Here is a 20759-nt window from a genome sequence, read left to right as displayed (position 1 = left end):
TAACGCGGAAGTAATCGTTCACTTTTTAGTAATTGTTCAGTTATTTTCGTGGGGCAGCAGTCGGTAACCGCAAACAGTTACGTTCATGAAAGATGCAATTGTAACAAGTGAAGTGGTCTGCGCTGGACGCATGACAGAAGACGAAGAAATGGGCTAGGGGAGGAGTGAGAAGGAAGAAGTTGGAATAAAATGGCGGACGACACCCGCCTCACTTAGATTATGTCATTTCTGTTGCCGTTCTAGTTAGGAACGCTACATTTTGGCGCAGCCGACAGTTTTAGAAGACCAGCCATGCGGGTGACGTTTTTCGTCGCCTAGGTGTCATCGGAGTCTGTTGTGTTCACCCGATACCAAGTGCACCGTGAGCCAGCGACGGACCTTCCTCTTGAAGTTAGTTCTACCGCGCTGATCAACGTGGTGCTGCAACAAGCTGCAATCAGTCGCCAAGCCCTCGTGCAAACAGGATCGGTGACAGTGAATCTACAACTGCAGACACTGAGCGAACTCGTTCTGGAACTCATACGACGTGGAAGCCTCAAAGAGAAAACGCCTGCCGGGAAGGCGAGCCTAGACTTGAGTGTTAGGAAACTGCAAAGGAACATTATACAACAGATCGAAATAATGAGAACTTTCGTCCAAGCGCTTAGTCGAGAGCAGTCAGCACGAGGCATTGTTGAACGAGATGTTGTTGAAGGAAACTCGCAAAGTGCACGCTACTGGCTGTGGTTTTTCGAGTACTCCTGTGACAAGAATATGTGCCACTCCGACGACACAAAGATTTTAATTATGCGCCGCTATTTGCGCCTTATAGCCAGAAAATGGTATGACGTGCAACTCATGGATCATGGAACAACATGTTGGGAAATGTGGAAAAGCAACTCTTTAGCGGCTTTTGAAGGCAACGCAGTAGACAGATGGGATGCGGCACTACGGTTCAGTTATACAGGTGGCTCTCTGCTTGAGTACTGTCTTGAGGAGCGTCGCCTATTGTATTCTGCAGAACCGATGCTGTCGTCTCCTGCTGTTGTAGCTTTGATAACGCAAGGGTTGTGTATCGAGATCCGTAGTCATGTCCAGCTCAGAGGTCCAAGAACGTTTGATGACCTTCTGAACTTTCTACAGACCTCAGTGCCAAGAATTACATCGAGAAGACAGCCAGATGGTAGAACAGAGCAACTTGATTCTCGTAAGCTGAGTGAGCATCTAGAGTCGTTGCCATCAACTGAATGTGAACACAGCTTCATAAACAAATCTCTGGGAAGCGTAAATCATGACTGGGAGGATGGTGAAGAACCAATTACGGCCGTTCATTGCAACCTACTTCCACATAACCTGTCTACCGTGCATCACAAGCCCCAGAAAAAGAGCTTCAGTGAGACAGTGTATTTGGTGTCGTCAAGCTTATTGTACGCCCCCATTAAGGTAGATGGCATTGAAGTGAAGGCTCTCGTTGGCAGTGGAGCTTCGGTATCAATTATCAACAAGACTCGAGTGGATGCCAGTCGTCCGCACGCTGGTAGAACATTGCGTGTCCAAGCCTACGATGGGTCATTGACCAAGCATAGCGAATGGGTAACCCTGGCTATTGAATTTCAAGGAAATGCTACTACCAGTGACGTATTGGCAATTCCCAATGTCTCCTACGATTTTCTTTTGTCTCGTCCAGACATGAAAAAACTTAAGATAAACCTCTATTGGGATGACAAGGTAATGGCCGAAGACACGATAAGAACAGAAGATCCTGGTGAAGAACCTAGTCTATCAAGGCTAATTTTTCACCAGGAAGACATCAAGACTAAGTACCCAGAGCTTATATGCATGGGAAGCTACCCTGCAGCAATGAAATCACATGTCGTTCCTTTCGAGCTCTCAGATAAAACAGTGGTTCGTAGAACCCCCTATAATATGTCCAGAGATAAAAAGGTGTGGCTGAAAAAGGAGTCGCAAGAAATGTTAGACGCAGGTATCATCCGGCCTTCTGTATGCCCATTTGCTTCTCCTATAACTATTGCACCTAAAGAAGACGGGACATTCCGCCTCTGCACAGACTACCGGGCTCTCAATCGTCAAACTGAATTGATACTTTATCCAATGCCGAGAATCGACGACATCATTGACGAAACTGGTGGTCGCCATTGTTTTTCCCGAATAGATCTCTGCAAGGGCTTTTGGCAGGTTCCACTAAGTGAAGAAACGAAGAAGCACATCGCGTTCATAACCGCATTTGACTTGTTTGAGTACAACCGCCTGCCATTTGGTTGGAAAAACTCCCCTGCGTGGTTTCAGAAGATTATGACGGACATTCTGAAACCTTACTTGGGCATATTTTGCAATGTGTACATCGACGACATCATCATCTACTCAAAGACAAAGGAAGAATACCATAGTCATCTTTCAAAAGTTCTTCATGCCCTCAGACTTGCCCAACTCAAAGTCAACTTCAAGAAAAGTGCGTCCTTTCAAGATACCGTAGTATTTCTTGGCAGGGTGTTTGATGGACAGACTAAAAGCACTAAGCAAGAATCAGTAGAAAGAATCTCCAAGCTGGTAAAGCCTTATGATGTGCACTGCCTGCGCGTTTTTCTTGGCCTTGCAGGACACTTCCGGGCGTTTGTCAAAGACTATGCACTGAGAACAAGGTGCCTCACACGTTCAACTCAGAAAGACGTGCCTTTTCATTGGGACGAGAAGTGCGAAGCTGTCTATCGTGAGCTTGTAAAATTAATATCGTCGGACCCCATCTTTTGAATACCGGATTTTTCTCTGCCTTTTGTGCTGAACACGGACGCGTCACCTTATGCTACCGGTGCAGTTCTCTACAAGAAGCCATCCAAACAAGCTGATCAAACCAAACACTATGTTGTGGGATACTACAGCTATACCCTGAAACCCGCCGAAATCAATTACTCTACCACACAAAAGGAAGCTCTGGCCGTCTTAAAAGCTGTGCAGTACTTTCGTACTTACCTGGAAGGTGCCAAATTTATGCTTTTCACGGACCATCAAGCACTGACTCTACTTCTGAGCATGGCCCAGCCAAGAGGCCGCATTGCTAGATGGGTGAACTATCTGCAGCAATTTGATTTCGTAATTTCGCACCGTCCTGGCCCACTCCTCACTGACGCTGACGCACTATCAAGATTACTTGTACAGGAATCAAGCAATAATCCAGAGACAATCAATCATATTAAGCTATGGGAAGGTACAGAGGAGCTCCAGTTTATCAATGGAAGGTATCACATACCACCAACTATGATTCCAAGGATTCTTCATCTATACCACGACGCCCCTGGATCGGGTGGACATGATGACTTCTGGCGCACTTATAAGAAATTGCTCATGAGATTCACATTTCCGGGCATGAAAAACGACATCAGCCATTACATCCGCACATACCACCTCTGCCAGGTGAACAAAGTTAAATTCAAGCAATCGACAGACGTTATGACAAACCCTGAATATTCAAGCGTCCCGTTCGAAGTAATTCATTTGGACTTCGCGGAACTCAAAAAGAAGGGGGAAGGAGTCAAGCGAACGCAAGCTTCCTTGCTCTCCATAGATGAGTGCACAAGGACGATTGCGGCTAAAGCTGGCAAGGAAGGCGCAAGCAGCGTAATAGATCTCCTGAAAGCTGAATGTTTTAAACAAACAAAGACGCTCGTCTGCGACAACAGGCCGGCTTTCCGGAGTGCCTAATTATCAAAGTGGGCACAGGAGCACGCCATAATGATAAAGTGTTCTTCTCCCTACCACCCGGCAGCAAACGGCCTAGCGGAACGTGCCATCCGAGACATCAAACAGTATCTGAAGATGTATCCAGACTTTGCCGGTGGCTGGAAGTGCTGTCTCGAGGCGGCTGCGAAACATCACAACAGATCATACACCACGGCTTTAGGCTGCAACCCTCATTTTGTAACTTCGGGTACAGCGCCCATACTTCCTGCAGATCGTGAGCTAGGTCTCCTAGAGAACCTCGAACTCGCCGAAGTAAGGAAAACTGTCCAAGAACAGGAGGTCTACAAGCGCCGCATGAAGCGAAATTTTGATAAAAGGCACAGTAGCGAGATACCGGACCTACAGCCTGGAGACTATGTCCTTGTAAGAAAAGGAGCTGTGCCTTCAAAGTCAAAATTTTGCGGACCATTTCAAGTTAAGACTGCATGCCAGCATGGAATATTGAAGAATGTCTGGTACGCCGGAGCCTCGGACCAAACGGAGTGCGCCACTATTGGAAACATATTCAAGTACTACCCCAGGAGTTGTAATTAAAAGAAATCCGGAAGAGTGGAGCAGTCTGCGCTTGACGCATGACAGAAGACGAAGAAATGGGCTAGGGTAGGAGTGAAAAGGAAGAAGTTGGAATAAAATGGCGGACGACACCCGTGTCATTTAGATTATGTCATTTCTGTTGCCGTTCTAGTTAGGAACGCTACAACAAGTATTAACTTCTGTCCTTGTTGGTGCGACATCTTTGATACAGTGTTTTAGCAGTTGTACGAGATGCCGATATCGTGTGGTAGACATTACGTCCGGCAAACTGCGCGATGTCTAAACGATAGGCTGACTGAGCACACTGTAAAGAAAGGGGGCGATGACTGGTTAGCAGCCGACTGCAGCACGTGGGGTTGCTCGCCTCCTTTCCAAGAATGTTTGGCTGAACGCAAGCACAAAGACGAAAAAACCAGACTAACTGAAACTTCAATTATTGAGAAGCTAGGCCGAGATCGTTTAGCACGCATTCACTATCTTTATCAAGAATTGTCGCATATCGATGCGTCTTGGTTTGCGCATGCCTGAGTTCTTGAATGGCATGTATAAATAGTGATCCGGCTTCAAATAAAGATCAAGCTCTACCTGAATAGGTCGCGGAGCTTGGGACGAAAAGTGTGCTAAAACCTGTCGCCTAAGAGATAAGTTAGTGGCACACGATTGAAGCGCGACTAGGTGAGGGTGGGACAAACACAAACTATCAATCAATCAAAGGAACTTTTATTTCTCTACGAGAAATAGGGTGGTGACAGAAAAGAAATCACTAACTGGAGTGGCTCCGGCCCCCTACAAAGTCCAGCAGCAACCAGAAAACCTATGTAAAAAAATATGTTCGAAAATTTTAAAAGAGAATACCGTCATACGAGTAAATATCCCGTTTCAATTATTTTTGCTGTACTAAAACAACGAATGTTATTTTTTCTGTTTCACAATTTATTAGTTCGTTCTTGATGTCGCCACCAACCAGTGATTCTGGCGCAAGACTTGGCAAGACTGCAAACCAGATATATCTCATGCGGAAGGGCGTCGCTCACTTGAAAGTGGCGGTTTCATCCAATTTACCCACCGTGGTTGCTCAGTGGCTATGGTGTTAGGCTGCTGAGCACGAGGTTGCGAGATCGAATCCCGTCCACGGCGGCCGCATTTCGATGGGGGCGAAATGCGAAAACACCCGTGTACTTAGATTTAGGTGCACGTTAAATAACCCCAGGTGGTCGAAGCTTGCCTCATAATCAGAAAGTGGTTTTGGCACGTAAAACCCCATAATTTAAATTTCATCCATTGTTTTTTCATTTGCTTGCGTGTTTCTTCAAAGTGTGGCTTGCGCTTCACTTCAAATTTTGTCTGACCTAGAGCACGGGATTCATTGGTGAAAGGTGCAGGTTTTTGTTATCGTCGAGTGCAGGTTTTTTGTTATCGTGCAAGTTCGCGCTGCGGTATCCGACGCGCTGTGTCTCGTCGTTACGACAAAGGCAAACGCTCCGCAAAGAAACATCGCGCTGTGTTTGTTCACTTTCGAAAACACTGGCTCTAAGTGTCCGATGGGCAGCAAAATTAGTAAGTCGAATGTTTTATAAGTGTTAATGTGAAGCAATGTTCTCTTCTCTGATAACTGTTGGTTTTCAATATATATTGTCGCATGGACTTGCGAATGATCCTCTGAAAATGTTTCACATATGTTGCTATACATTACGACTGTGTGCTGGTCATATGAAACATGTTTGTTTGGTAAATGAGAATTGTTGCACTATTCTAGACGAATAAAAGTTAGGCTGCTGTGAGACCTCTGTGGCCCTATCATTTGTTTCCATCCTATTCGCTCACCTTCCCAAGGTACCTACTACATATTTGTCTAAATTGCAGTTGCAATTTAGACAAATTTTTCCCATTATCCAGGACAGACCATGGGAAACACCGAACTTCCACCCTATTTGCCATGAGTAAAAGGGGAAGGAAGGCTGTTGTGAAGGTTACGCATTAGTCTATTAACGTAACGAGCAGCCGGGTTGTCCTAAATTACCTGCGCACTAAGAATTCAGAAAATGAGTCGCTGGAATGCGGTAATTTCCCTTTGTTTTCACCTACGCATACCAGTGAAATACGCTATCGCTTAATATCTAGGACACGCCCGTCTAGCGGCAGGGCCAAAGGAATCGCGTGTCATCTTCAAATTAGCGATGGAGATATTGCCTCGGCAGACGTTCCGGTCAGAGTGTGACATTAAAGAGAACGTCCTCTATCCACCTTTGTATACGCAGACAAAATCAGGACAGTCCAAACGCACTGCGCTTTCTACTGCGAAGCGCCGGCATCCAGTGGAGCCCCAAGGTGCTCGCCTACACCCGCCAGGACATCCTCGGTGTCCTGCTAAGGCTGTCGCTCGAGTTTGGTGTGCCCGTCCTCCTCCACGCCATCCTCGGCCCGTCGCTGAAGCACACCGCCGACAGCAGACAGGCAATGAACCTAGACTTCCGGTTCCCACTGCTTCCGGCCGGTGCCGGTGAGCGCACGCTTTCGGTCGTGGAGGACACCCTGCGGCTGGTCGCACACAACGGGACCGTCTTCGACCGGTTTCGACATGAGGCCATGCAAGTTCTCCTGACGCTGAAGAGGCTATGGTCATGGCTGAATGCATCCTTGCACTGGCGAGGAGGGCTCCAGTACGTCAAGTTCTCGCAGGCGCACGAGCACCTTGTGAAGTTTACTGAACCGGGCCAGCTTTTGAAGTTGACAAACGACGCGCTGCCCACCAATAGAAAGCGAGACGTAAGCGCTTGTTCACCTTCTCAGTGCAATATTAGTAGGTTAATTTATTTCCCACAAGTCACTAAATGAACACGTATTCAAACGGAGTGTTCACGCCTCCGTAAACGTGTGTTGCCACCCGTGGAACGCCAACTTGCCCAAGCGGATATGGTCAGAAAGTTTCCTGTTCATATCCCCAAGTACACGTTATATAAGAACAGATCCCCATGACCAGTTGCCAGTTCAACATCAACGCACTATTTCGACAGTATAATTACTGTTACTTCAGCATTAACAGCTTATTTTAGTGGGTAGGAAGCTTACAGTCAATCTCCCCAAGTACTCGTTCTATGAGAACAGATCCTCATGACCAGTTGCCAGTAAAACATCAACCCACTATTTCGACAGTACAATTACTGTTACTTCAGCATTAACAGCTTATCTTAGTGAGTAGGAAGTTTACAGTCAATCTCCCCAAGTACTCGTTCAATAAGAACAGATCCTCATGACTAGTTGCCAGTGAAACATCAACGCACTATTTCGACAGTACAATTACTGTTACTTCAGCATTAACAGCTTATCTTAGTGGGTAGGAAGCTTACAGTCAATCTCCCCAAGTACTCGTTCTATGAGAACAGATCCTCATGACCAGTTGCCAGTAAAACATCAACCCACTATTTCGACAGTACAATTACTGTTACTTCAGCATTAACAGCTTATCTTAGTGAGTAGGAAGTTTACAGTCAATCTCCCCAAGTACTCGTTCAATAAGAACAGATCCTCATGACTAGTTGCCAGTGAAACATCAACGCACTATTTCGACAGTACAATTACTGTTACTTCAGCATTAACAGCTTATCTTAGTGAGTAGGAAGTTTACAGTCAATCTCCCCAAGTACTCGTTCAATAAGAACAGATCCTCATGACTAGTTGCCAGTGAGACATCAACGCACCATTTCGACAGTACAATTACTGTTACTTCAGCATTAACAGCTTATCTTAGTGAGTAGGAAGTTTACAGTCAATCTCCCCAAGTACTCGTTCAATAAGAACAGATCCTCATGACTAGTTGCCAGTGAAACATCAATGCACTATTTCGACAGTACAATTACTGTTACTTCAGCATTAACAGCTTATCTTAGTGAGTAGGAAGTTTACAGTCAATCTCCCCAAGTACTCGTTCAATAAGAACAGATCCTCATGACTAGTTGCCAGTGAAACATCAACGCACCATTTCGACAGTACAATTACTGTTACTTCAGCATTAACAGCTTATCTTAGTGAGTAGGAAGTTTACAGTCAATCTCCCCAAGTACTCGTTCTATAAGAACAGATCCTCATGCCTAGTTGCCAGTGAAACATCAACGCACTATTTTGACAGTACAATTACTGTTACTTCAGCATTAACAGCTTATCTTAGTGAGTAGGAAGTTTACAGTCAATCTCCCCAAGTACTCGTTCAATAAGAACAGATCCTCATGACTAGTTGCCAGTGAAACATCAACGCACCATTTCGACAGTACAATTACTGTTACTTCAGCATTAACAGCTTATCTTAGTGAGTAGGAAGTTTACAGTCAATCTCCCCAAGTACTCGTTCAATAAGAACAGATCCTCATGACTAGTTGCCAGTGAAACATCAACGCACCATTTCGACAGTACAATTACTGTTACTTCAGCATTAACAGCTTATCTTAGTGAGTAGGAAGTCTACAGTCAATCTCCCCAAGTACTCGTTCTATAAGAACAGATCCTCATGCCTAGTTGCCAGTGAAACATCAACGCACTATTTTGACAGTACAATTACTGTTACTTCAGCATTAACAGCTTATCTTAGTGAGTAGGAAGTTTACAGTCAATCTCCCCAAGTACTCGTTCAATAAGAACAGATCCTCATGACTAGTTGCCAGTGAAACATCAACGCACCATTTCGACAGTACAATTACTGTTACTTCAGCATTAACAGCTTATCTTAGTGAGTAGGAAGTTTACAGTCAATCTCCCCAAGTACTCGTTCTATGAGAACAGATCCTCATGACCAGTTGCCAGTAAAACATCAACCCACTATTTCGACAGTACAATTACTGTTACTTCAGCATTAACAGCTTATCTTAGTGAGTAGGAAGTTTACAGTCAATCTCCCCAAGTACTCGTTCAATAAGAACAGATCCTCATGACTAGTTGCCAGTGAAACATCAACGCACCATTTCGACAGTACAATTACTGTTACTTCAGCATTAACAGCTTATCTTAGTGAGTAGGAAGTTTACAGTCAATCTCCCCAAGTACTCGTTCTATAAGAACGGATCCTCATGCCTAGTTGCCAGTGAAACATCAACGCACTATTTTGACAGTACAATTACTGTTACTTCATCATAAACAGCTTACCTTAGTGGGTAGGAAGTTTACAGTCAATGGCAGGTTGGTTTTAAAATAAAAGCGTTGATCCCGGTTCCAAAACTGCGCAGTACTTCGGGCCGGACGACGACGTGGTGACCTCCACGCCAACTCTGGTGACCACCTTCGCAGACTTCGTGGCTGTGACAAAACCAATTGACCTGGTTCTCTTGGTCCGGTACCTGGCTGTTGAAAGCCTTCTCCCGGTGTCATCCAGCCATCTTGTCGACGTGTACAGCATCGACCGGAAGGCAGCCTTCCGTTTGCGCGTCCATGCCTGTTTGCGTGATGCCATCGACATCATGCCGCGTGCTTGGGAACATCTCTTCTACCAGGAACGCCTGGGTCAGAGGTGAGAGTCACCTGCTTGATAATATATACCGAAAATGATACACGTTGGAAAGCAGCTGTTTTTATGCTTCGGTTCGGCTCTAAGGAAACCAATTTAAGTGGTTTTGAACTTATTCGTGCATAATATAACCGTACGGAAAATTCCGTTTAGAAAACTGTCTAAACGCATCGGTATTTAGGAAAGTAGTCTTGATAGACAGAACTGATTTTGTAAGTTCGATACCCCACGAATGCCATGTAGATAATTTAACCAACTAACAGTTAGTATACATATAATAGTCAGTGTACTAGCTTTATCACGAATAGCACAGAGAAGCAATTCGATCAACTACACTTATTTAAACAGCCATCAGGCTTATTCACTTTACAACATATATTGCAGCAAACTTATATGTAATTCGTTCTTTTTTACAGTCACTATGCCACCGATGCGGACGAGCCCATGTGGACAATTTATAATGCTCCAAAAGCGTCTATATTGTTCCTTAGAAGAAGCTCCCAGTTGAGAGCGGTACCAGTCTCACGATTAGCATCCACGGCAGCTGCATTCATATAGTAGGCTGGAACGCGAAGGCGCTCGCGCACCCGTCATCGGGTGCACATTAATGAACATCAGGTGGAGCAAAATCATTCTGCAGGGCCGCCATTGCGGCGTTCTTCATAGCAGACGGCAAGCTTCGGGATGGTAGGGCCCACAGTTTCTCTTTAACTGATGTACGTATGGGGAAACAATTGCCTGAACCTTTTCCAGCTCACCTGGGAAAATTTTCAATATCAAAACAAAATATTAATCATAGGTGCATTCTATAAGTGTCAACATATCAATGTACTATTAATATGATTCTTTCCTGGTATAACGCCACCCATCGGAATGGCCGTTAACTGTACTGGAAAACATGAAAACATTGATTTTACGGCTTTAATAACGTGAGTAGAGGAGATCGTATGCACGCGTCTGTTTGGAACATGTATACTCGGTGGGCCCTCTCCTTCTTTGGAGAGAACAACTTGCTATCTTAACTTACTATCACAACTTACAATTATAACAAGTAGATACTTATTTTATTTATTCCCGCATGCTGTCAGCCTTTCCACAGGAATATTGCAGGAGTGGAACATATAGAAATGTGTAACAGCATTCTAGAAAACAAACACTTCAGAGAGTTTTCTTAATTTAAATTTAACAGGTGAAAGGGACAGAATAAAAGCACCAAGTCATATAGGCAAAAAGAAATTCTATTAAGCGGTTACAAATCAGGATCGCGACTTGGGATCAAAACTCATATTTATTTATTTATTTATTTATTTATTTATTTATTTATTTATTTATTTATTTATTTATTTGAACATACTGCTAGCCTCACATATGAGGCTGTTGCAGGAAAGGGGTAGGATACATCTTCAAGAGAACACAGTTCAAATAGGCGCGGACATAGATCAGTTTGGGTGAACAAGGCAGTACATATGCACTCTATATTCATTACACAATTTCTATAACAGGAGCGGGGGAGCATGGTAGTAAACGCCATGTTGGAAGGTTTAGCACACAGAAGAACAAGAAAAGAAAATGTAAATTTTTTGGATGTGCAATGCCCAAAAGACAAGATTCAGCAGGTGTTTATGTCACGGCAGAATACAAGACACTGCTAAGTGAATTAGAATGCCATTGTACGATGCAGCTCACCTACGGGCAGATCGTAGCTACAGAGCATAGTTTTATAACTTGGCGATAAAAGTTTCGAATGATGTACAGGTGACAGCGTCATCAGGCAACATGTTCCATTCACGGATTGCATGTGGGAAAAAGGAGTACCTGAATATGTCATTGTAAAATCTGTATTCTGTTAAGTGCTTGGTGTGTTTTGTTCGAGAACTACGTGTATCTGTCTGTAGCAAGTAGTCACTCGCATTGATTTTCGTACTGTCATTAAGGAGAAGGAAAAGAAACTTAAGACGAAGTAGTCGAGCTCGATTTTGTATAGTGGGAAGTTCAGCTCGCCTTAATAGTTCTGTGGGGGAGTCAAGACAGCGATACTTATTAAAAATAAATGTAATCGCTTTCCTTTGTACGCTCTCCAATTTTGCTACGTACTGCTTACGGAAGGGAAACCAACATACTATTCCATATTCCAGTATAGAGCGAACTAGTGACAGGTATGCTAAGCGTTTAATATCTATTGATGCGGATCCAAGCGAGCGTTTTAACGAGTATAGAACTGCCAGTGATTTATTAACAATATATGTTACCTGCTTGTCCAATTTAAGATCTGATGAAATTATGACGCCTAAATATTTATACTCTTTTACTTTCTTTAACATCTGTCCTTGTAAATAATACGGGTAGTTCATGGGGGCTCTTTTATTCGTTACAGTCATACAAACTGTTTTCTCTGTGTTAATCACCATATGCCACGTTTGGCACCATTGTGTTATATATTCAAGTGCACAGTTTAAGGTTATCTGATCATCACGACAGGTTATTTCCTTGTAGATAACACAGTCATCTGCAAACATTCTTACTGTGGCGTTAGTATTAATGTGTAAATCATTGATAAAAAGAAGAGGATAGGAGCTAAAACGGCTCCTTGTGGGACGCCAGATAGCACATCGCCGAAATCCGAAGAGTAGTCTTTGAAACATACATATTGACGTCGACCTGTAAGATAACTTTTTATCCACTTGGTGATGTTGTTGTCACCGAGGTAGTTGATAAGTTTTTCAAGCACCCGCCGTGGTTGCTCAGTGGCTATGGTGTTAGGCTGCTCAGCACGAGGTCGCGGGATCGGATTTCGGCCATGGCGGCAACATTTCGATGGAGGCGAAAACACCCGTGTACTTAGATTTAGGTGCACGTTAAAGATCCCCAGGTGATCGAAATTTCCGGAGTCCTCCACTACGGCGTGCCTCATAATCAGAAAGTGGTTTTGGCACGTTAAACCCTATAATTGAAGTTTTTGAAGCAACTTTGGATGGGAAACTCGATCGAATGCTTTAGATCATCATCATCATCATCATCAGCCTGGTTACGCCCACTGCAGGGCAAAGGCCTCTCCCATACTTCTCCAACAACCCCGGTCATGTACTAATTGTGGCCATGCCGTCCCTGCAAACTTCTTAATCTCATCCGCCCACCTAACTTTCTGCCGCCCCCTGCTACGCTTCCCTTCCCTTGGGATCCAGTCCGTAACCCTTAATGACCATCGGTTATCTTCCCTCCTCATTACATGTCCTGCCCATGCCCATTTCTTTTTCTTGATTTCAACTAAGATGTCATTAACTCGCGTTTGTTCCCTCACCCAATCTGCTCTTTTCTTATCCCTTAACGTTACACCTATCATTCTTCGTTCCATAGCTCGTTGTGTCGTCCTCAATTTGAGTAGAACCCTTTTAGAAAGCCTCCAGGTTTCTGCCCCGTAGGTGAGTACTGGTAAGACACAGCTATTATATACTTTTCTCTTGAGGGATAATGGCAACCTGCTGTTCATGATTTGGGAATGCCTGCCAAACGCACCCCAGCCCATTCTTATTCTTCTGATTATTTCCGTCTCATGATCCGGATCCGCCGTCACTACCTGCCCTAAGTAGATTTATTCCCTTACGACTTCCAGTGCCTCGCTGCCTATTGTAAATTGCTCTTCTCTCCCGAGACTGTTAAGCATTACTTTAGTTTTCTGCAGATTAATTTTTAGACCCACTCTTCTGCTTTGCCTCTCCAGGTCAGTGAGCATGCATTGCAATTGGTCCCCTGAGTTACTAAGCAAGGCAATATCATCAGCGAACCGCAAGTTACTAAGGTATTCTCCATTAACTTTTATCCCCAATTCTTCCCAATCCAGGTCTCTGAATACCTCCTGTAAACACGCTGTGAATAGCATTGGAGATATCGTATCTCCCTGCCTGACGCCTTTCTTTATTGGGATTTTGTTGCTTGCTTTATGGAGGACTACGGTGGCTGTGGAGCCGCTATAGATATCTTCCAGTATTTTTACATATGGCTCATCTACACCCTGATTCCGTAATGCCTCCATGACTGCTGAGGTTTCGACTGAATCAAACGCTTTCTCGTAATCAATGAAAGCTATATATAAGGGTTGGTTATATTCTGCACATTTCTCTATCACTTGATTGATAGTGTGAATATGGTCTAATGTTGAGTAGCCTTTACGGAATCCTGCCTGGTCCTTTGGTTGACAGAAGTCTAAGGTGTTCCTGATTCTATTTGCAATTACCTTAGTAAATACTTTGTAGGCAACGGACAGTAAGCTGATCGGTCTATAATTTTTCAAGTCTTTGGCGTCCCCTTTCTTATGGATTAGGATTATGTTAGCGTTCTTCCAAGATTCCGGTACGCTCGAGGTCATGAGGCATTGCGTATACAGGGTGGACAGTTTCTCTAGAACAATCTGTCCACCATCCTTCAACAAATCTGCTGTTACCTGATCCTCCCCAGCTTCCTTCCCCCTTTGCATATCTCCTAAGGCTTTCTTTACTTCTTCCGGCGTTACCTTCGGGATTTCGAATTCCTCTAGACTATTTTCTCTTCCATTATCGTCGTGGATGCCACTGGTACTGTATAAATCTCTATAGAACTCCTCAGCCACTTGAACTATCTCATCCATATTAGTAATGATATTGCCGGCTTTGTCTCTTAGCGCATACATCTCATTCTTGCCAATTCCTAGTTTCTTCTTCACTGTTTTCAGGCTTCCTCCGTTCCTGAGAGCATGTTCAATTCTATCCATATTATACTTCCTTATGTCAGCTGTCTTACGCTTGTTGATTAACTTCGAAAGTTCTGCAAGTTCTATTCTAGCTGTAGGGTTAGATGCTTTCATACATTGGCGTTTCTTGATCAGATCTTTCGTCTCCTGCGATAGTTTGCTGGTATCCTGCCTAACGGAGTTACCACCGACTTCCATTGCACACTCCTTAATGATGCCCACAAGATTTAGATACAGATGCTTTAGATACATCTAGGAATATCATGTCGGTTTGACTGCGTTTGTCCAATGTAATCGCTAAGTCGTGGATTGTCTCATTCAACTGAGTAGTTGTAGACAATCCTTTTCTAAAACCATGCTGATTAGGGGCAATTAAATTATTTTTTTCTACGAACGACACTATGTGTTTTAGGATTATATGTTCAAGGATTTTGCCGGCCGTACAAGTAAGCGAGATTGGTCAGTAATTTGCTGTGCTGGTAGGGTCACCGGATTTATGTATAGGGATAACCTTAGCAGTTTTCCATTTCACCGGAACCTCGCCCATTTGCAATGATTTTTAAAAAATAATCAGTAAGAACCTGGACATCTATTCCGCGCAGCGCTTCAAAAATGCATTTGGTATGTTGTCAGGACCACAGAATTTTTTGGGGTCTATTTCAAGTAAGAGGAAAAAAATTCCCGACTCGGTTAAGATTAAGTCGTCTACTTTTGCTGAGTAGCTAGGAAGGGATTGAAGGTTGGGTTGTCTACTGTTGTCTTGTGTAAATACTGAAATAAAGTATTCATTGAACTCTAGCCTTTGCCATAGCTTCAGTTGGTGATGGATTACTGGTCTGACGTGACTTTGAATTAAGGTATCGCCAAAACTTAGACGGAGATGTTTTGATAAAATTACTTAAGGTGACATTCATGTATTCATCTTTTGCCTTTTTTATGGCTGACTTTAGTGCCAGGGAGTTTTCGCGTATTTTAATAGTGTAGCCTGGTAGCGGTAGTTTATTTCTCAGTTTCCTTAATCTGGCAATTTTTCGCTTTAGTTGTATTATGTTTCTTGTTATCCAAGGGTTTGTCTTACGTACTGGTTTGATCATTGTGGGAATATATTTTGATAAACAGTGCTGAATGATTCTTCCTAATGTTGATCATAATCCATTCACTGAAACTGTATGATCATTCGAGAACGTTGTAAAAGTGGAGTAAGAGTGATCTAGATAATCAAGGACGCTGACGTCGTCGGCATTCGCCCAGTCGAAAATTCGTGTACTCCCTCTTTGGGTAGGCGGAGGTGCGCCTAACAGTAAGCAACATTTAGTAGCTTTGTGGTCCGATATGCCGTCGACAACTTCCCATGAAACACTGTCTTCTGCGATAGCATCACTCACAAACGTCAAATCGAGTACATTCCTGCTTTTTGCAGTAACACGTGTTGGCTTTCGTATGATTTGTTTAAGGCCAAGATTAAAACAAAGATCAAGCAGTACCTCTGCGTGAGTTGTATCAGCTATGTTATCAAGGGAGTCCCACGCAATACTAGCAAGGTTGAAATCCCCCGTAAGGATTAGCTTTGTAGTATGTGTAAAATGATTTTCCATATAATTTGCTAGCACGTGTAGCATATCATAGTAAGTATTAGGAGGCCGGTACATGGTGCCTAAAAAAGGGAGGATCGATCTGTCATGATTTTGCACCAAAGTGCTTCAGCATCAACATTTCAGGCATAGGTGTGACGTAAATATTTTCCCTTATCAAAATTGCTACGCCACCACCGCGAGAGGACCTATCTTTGCGCATGACAGTATAACCCGGAGGGAAGATATCGCTACTTGAAACATTAGGAGAAAGCATCAGGAGAAAGCAAGACTGGTTATCACAATTAGGCTTTGTGAAAACTAATAACGTATTCTTTTAGGAATACATGTCTGATAAGGCTTACTTGCAGCTTCGAAATTGAAGTCCTATTGTTTTCGCACCAAGTACATTTGGATCGGAATGCCCATCGAAAGCGTTTCGGCACTTCATTCATGTTTTTATGGGTAACCGCCGGCAATCGCATATTTAGACAACGTCCTTTTAAAAGCAACATATTTTTTTCTTTTGATTCGTACGTCTTTTCCTTCTTTACTTCAGCAACAAGTGATTGCCGTTATGGTGAAATTATTAAGGACGTTTATCACACGTTTCACTGCAGGCACGTTATATTTGATACTAGGAATAAGCACATTATTTATAGTTCATCCTCAAACTGCGGTGTAGAAGGGTCGCTCAAGTGATACCGGACTTGCGCCTTCAGGCAGTATACCAACCGTAGCAACGCGGTGACATTTTGATGATATCAGCATTCTTCACGCACTTTCCGGCTAAGGCGACACAGTGGATCCTGATTGTGAGCATATAGTGAACATTAAGTTCTGCGCTAGGCTCTGGAAAACCCCTAGTGAAACGTGTAGCATGATTAAGCAAGCATATGCAGGTGACGCACTTTCTAGAAGTCGTGTTATCGAGTGGCACGAAAGTTTTCGTGAAGGCACAGATTCAGTGCAAGACGACCCCAGAGCTGGTCGCCCGTCTACGGGACATTCCAATGCGTATGTGTAGCGTGAAAGGCAGTTATTGCAAGAAGACAGTCATGTAACTGTGCGTATGATATCAGAACTTAATTTAAATCGTGATGTGGTGTCAAAAGATGTTACGCGATGACTTAGGGAAACGGAAACTTAATGCAAAAATCGTCCCTCACTCATTAAGAGACGAACACAAAGAGGACAGACGATGAATTTGTGCCGAACTATTGGATAGAGCCAGACGTGATCCCACATTCGTGTCAGAGGTTATCGCAGGGGGTGAAAGTTGGTGCTACCGGTGTGATCCTCACACGAAGCGTGCTGAATGGCGGAGTCATGGATCACCAGCCTCGAGAAAAGTCAAACGACAACCTTCGAGAACAAAGACAATGTCGATCGCATTCTTTGATAGTAAAGGATTGGTTCACCATGAGTATGTTCCTCCAGGTCAAACAGCGAACCAAACTCCTCACATCGAAGTCTTGAAACGTTTGCGAGAAGGAATTCAATGTCGCCGCCCTGATTTGTGGCATTGTCAGGACTGGTTCTTAATGCATGACAATGTAAGACCCAATAGTGCTTTATCTCTTAACGAGTATCTGGCCAGACATTCTATTACTGCCATCAAACTTCCGCCATATTCGCCCGACCTCTCACCGTGTGATCTTTTTATTCTTTCCGCGAGTGAAAAAGCGACTGAAAGGAAAGCTTCATCAAGGTATCGCAGACGTCCAATGGGCTGTGGCAAATAAGCTTACAAGCATCGCAGTTGCAGATTTCCCTGCTTGCTTCCAAGACTTCCAGTAACGTTGGCGATTGTGTATGGATAGACTTTGTATTGTAGACTTTGATAGAAGCTAGGATCATTTCTTGATAAGTGCAATTTATTTTCTATTTTTCCCTACCTATGCCCTGGAACTTTTCTGACAGATGTCGTATGTATATTTCATCTCTTTAATGTTATAAATAGATACAGTGCTCACGGATTGAAACGCGACACTGCGAGCGCGTGGCGGCTGCTATATGCAGCGCCACCTGTGGCCGCCCGTGGAAGCAAGGTTTTGCATTGTGGTAGACCGCGAAGGTGATACCGTTCTGAGCGCAGGCTCAGTGCTTTTGGTTACCAATGAGTGGGACTGTGGTACCCCTCAGCGCCAGCGTGACGCTGCAAGCGTAGCGCGCCTAAAGTCCCTGGATAATTTGAAGGTGCCGCCACTCTTTGAACTAGGCCGCCACCGCGCGAACTCCTTTGCTCCTCCTCGCCCCTTGCTCGTCCCCACCGTGGGAACCGGTTTGGCACTCGTTTTCCTGCACGACGATTGGCCTGCCTGCCGTTGACCTTGTAAACACGCGGATCTTGCGTTTTGCTTGTTTTTCTTTTCCGTTGGCGCCATTTTTCTCCCTTGCTTTGTTGGCTCGGCGCAGCGATTGTGGCGCGCTGTTTCCTGCAGTGTTCTGCAAGTGCTATGCTGTGCTGTAGCACATATAACTGCGGCAACAAGCCTGAAAACGGCTATGCAGTTTTAATGCGCAAGCATTCTTTGTTCCCCAGCCCCGTCACGCGAAAAGTGTAATGTCTTGTATCTGCAGAAAAACGCGTAATTTGTTAAGCTAAGATATTTATTCGTTATAACAGTGTAAATTTAGACAATTGGTAGCTTTATACACTATAAGAAGCAATCTAAACTAAATATAAAGATATAAAGGCACGACGCCGCTACGACAATGGGACGCTCACCAGTTCCTCCTGCTCGGGCTGACCTGCCGGCCGCCCGTCATTCTGCAACTTGGCTCCGTGGCTGTGACACGTATCTTGGACGCGCATGCGTGGTCTCCTTGGCCGAGCCCTGTCAACAACGGTATCGACGATCTACCGCAGAACGAGGGAGCGCCTACGTGGCATGCGGCACCAACTTTGGCGGATGACGGAATCATCACCTGGCAACGCGGGCAATGCACCGGCACGAACATCGGATCCGGCGCGGGATACAAAAGCCCGCCACAACTGCTCTCTCCTGGGCACGACGCCGCTGCGACAATGGGACGCTCACCGCTTCTGCTGTTACAGTTCCTCCTGCTCGGGCTGACCTGCCGGCCTCCCGTCATTCTGGAACTTGGCTCCGTGGCTGTGACACGAATATTGGACGCGCATGCGTGGTCTCCTTGGCCGAGCCCTGTCAACAACGGTATCGACGATCTACCGCAGAACGAGGGAGCGCCTACGTGGCATGCGGCACCAACTTTGGCGGATGACGGAATCATCACCTGGCAACGCGGGCAATGCACCGGCACGAACATCGGATCCGGCGCGGGATATGAAAGCCCGCCACAACTGCTCTCTGCTGGGCACGACGGCGCTGCGACAATGGGACGCTCACCGCTTCTGTTGTTACAGTTCCTCCTGCTCGGGCTGACCCGCCGGCCTGTCATCATTCTGGAACTTGGCTCCGTGGCTGTGACACGAATCTTGGACGCGCATGCGTGGTCTCCTTGGCCGAGCCCTGTCAACAACGGTATCGACGATCTACCGCAGAACGAGGGAGCGCCTACGTGGCATGCGGCACCAACTTTGGCGGATGACGGAATCATCACCTGGCAACGCGGGCAATGCACCGGCACGAACATCGGATCCGGCGCGGGATATGAAAGCCCGCCACAACTGCTCTCTGCTGGGCACGACGGCGCTGCGACAATGGGACGCTCACCGCTTCTGTTGTTACAGTTCCTCCTGCTCGGGCTGACCCGCCGGCCTGTCATCATTCTGGAACTTGGCTCCGTGGCTGTGACACGAATCTTGGACGCGCATGCGTGGTCTCCTTGGCCGAGCCCTGTCAACAACGGTATCGACGATCTACCGCAGAACGAGGGAGCGCCTACGTGGCATGCGGCACCAACTTTGGCGGATGACGGAATCATCACCTGGCAACGCGGGCAATGCACCGGCACGAACATCGGATCCGGCGCGGGATATGAAAGCCCGCCACAACTGCTCTCTGCTGGGCACGACGGCGCTGCGACAATGGGACGCTCACCGCTTCTGTTGTTACAGTTCCTCCTGCTCGGGCTGACCCGCCGGCCTGTCATCATTCTGGAACTTGGCTCCGTGGCTGTGACACGAATCTTGGACGCGCATGCGTGGTCTCCTTGGCCGAGCCCTGTCAACAACGGTATCGACGATCTACCGCAGAACGAGGGAGCGCCTACGTGGCATGCGGCACCAACTTTGGCGGATGACGGAATCATCACCTGGCAACGCGGGCAATGCACCGGCACGAACATCGGATCCGGCGCGGGATATGAAAGCCCGCCACAACTGCTCTCTGCTGGGCACGACGGCGCTGCGACAATGGGACGCTCACCGCTTCTGTTGTTACAGTTCCTCCTGCTCGGGCTGACCCGCCGGCCTGTCATCATTCTGGAACTTGGCTCCGTGGCTGTGACACGAATCTTGGACGCGCATGCGTGGTCTCCTTGGCCGAGCCCTGTCAACAACGGTATCGACGATCTACCGCAGAACGAGGGAGCGCCTACGTGGCATGCGGCACCAACTTTGGCGGATGACGGAATCATCACCTGGCAACGCGGGCAATGCACCGGCACGAACATCGGATCCGGCGCGGGATATAAAAGCCCGCCACAACTGCTCTCTGCTGGGCACGACGCCGCTACGACAATGGGACGCTCACCGCTTCTGTTGTTACAGGTTAGTTAC

The 20759-nt window shown here is 45.6% G+C and overlaps 1 protein-coding gene across 1 annotated transcript in view; it reads left to right on the top strand.

The window, feature by feature from the left end:
* The window catches only part of LOC142558306 (endothelin-converting enzyme-like 1), a 73936-nt gene that overhangs the window by 26959 nt on the left and 26218 nt on the right, over positions 1 to 20759 (top strand). The window contains exons 3-4 of the mRNA XM_075670455.1: positions 6528 to 7035; positions 9483 to 9763. Coding sequence (XP_075526570.1) covers positions 6528 to 7035; positions 9483 to 9763 — 789 coding nt within the window. The remainder of the gene's footprint in view (positions 1 to 6527; positions 7036 to 9482; positions 9764 to 20759) is intronic.

The sequence above is a fragment of the Dermacentor variabilis genome, chromosome 9, assembly GCF_050947875.1.
Source record: "Dermacentor variabilis isolate Ectoservices chromosome 9, ASM5094787v1, whole genome shotgun sequence".
Lineage (NCBI taxonomy): Eukaryota > Metazoa > Arthropoda > Arachnida > Ixodida > Ixodidae > Dermacentor > Dermacentor variabilis.
The sequence above is the reverse complement of the archived record's forward strand: the minus strand, read 5'-3'. Positions and strand labels throughout refer to the sequence as shown.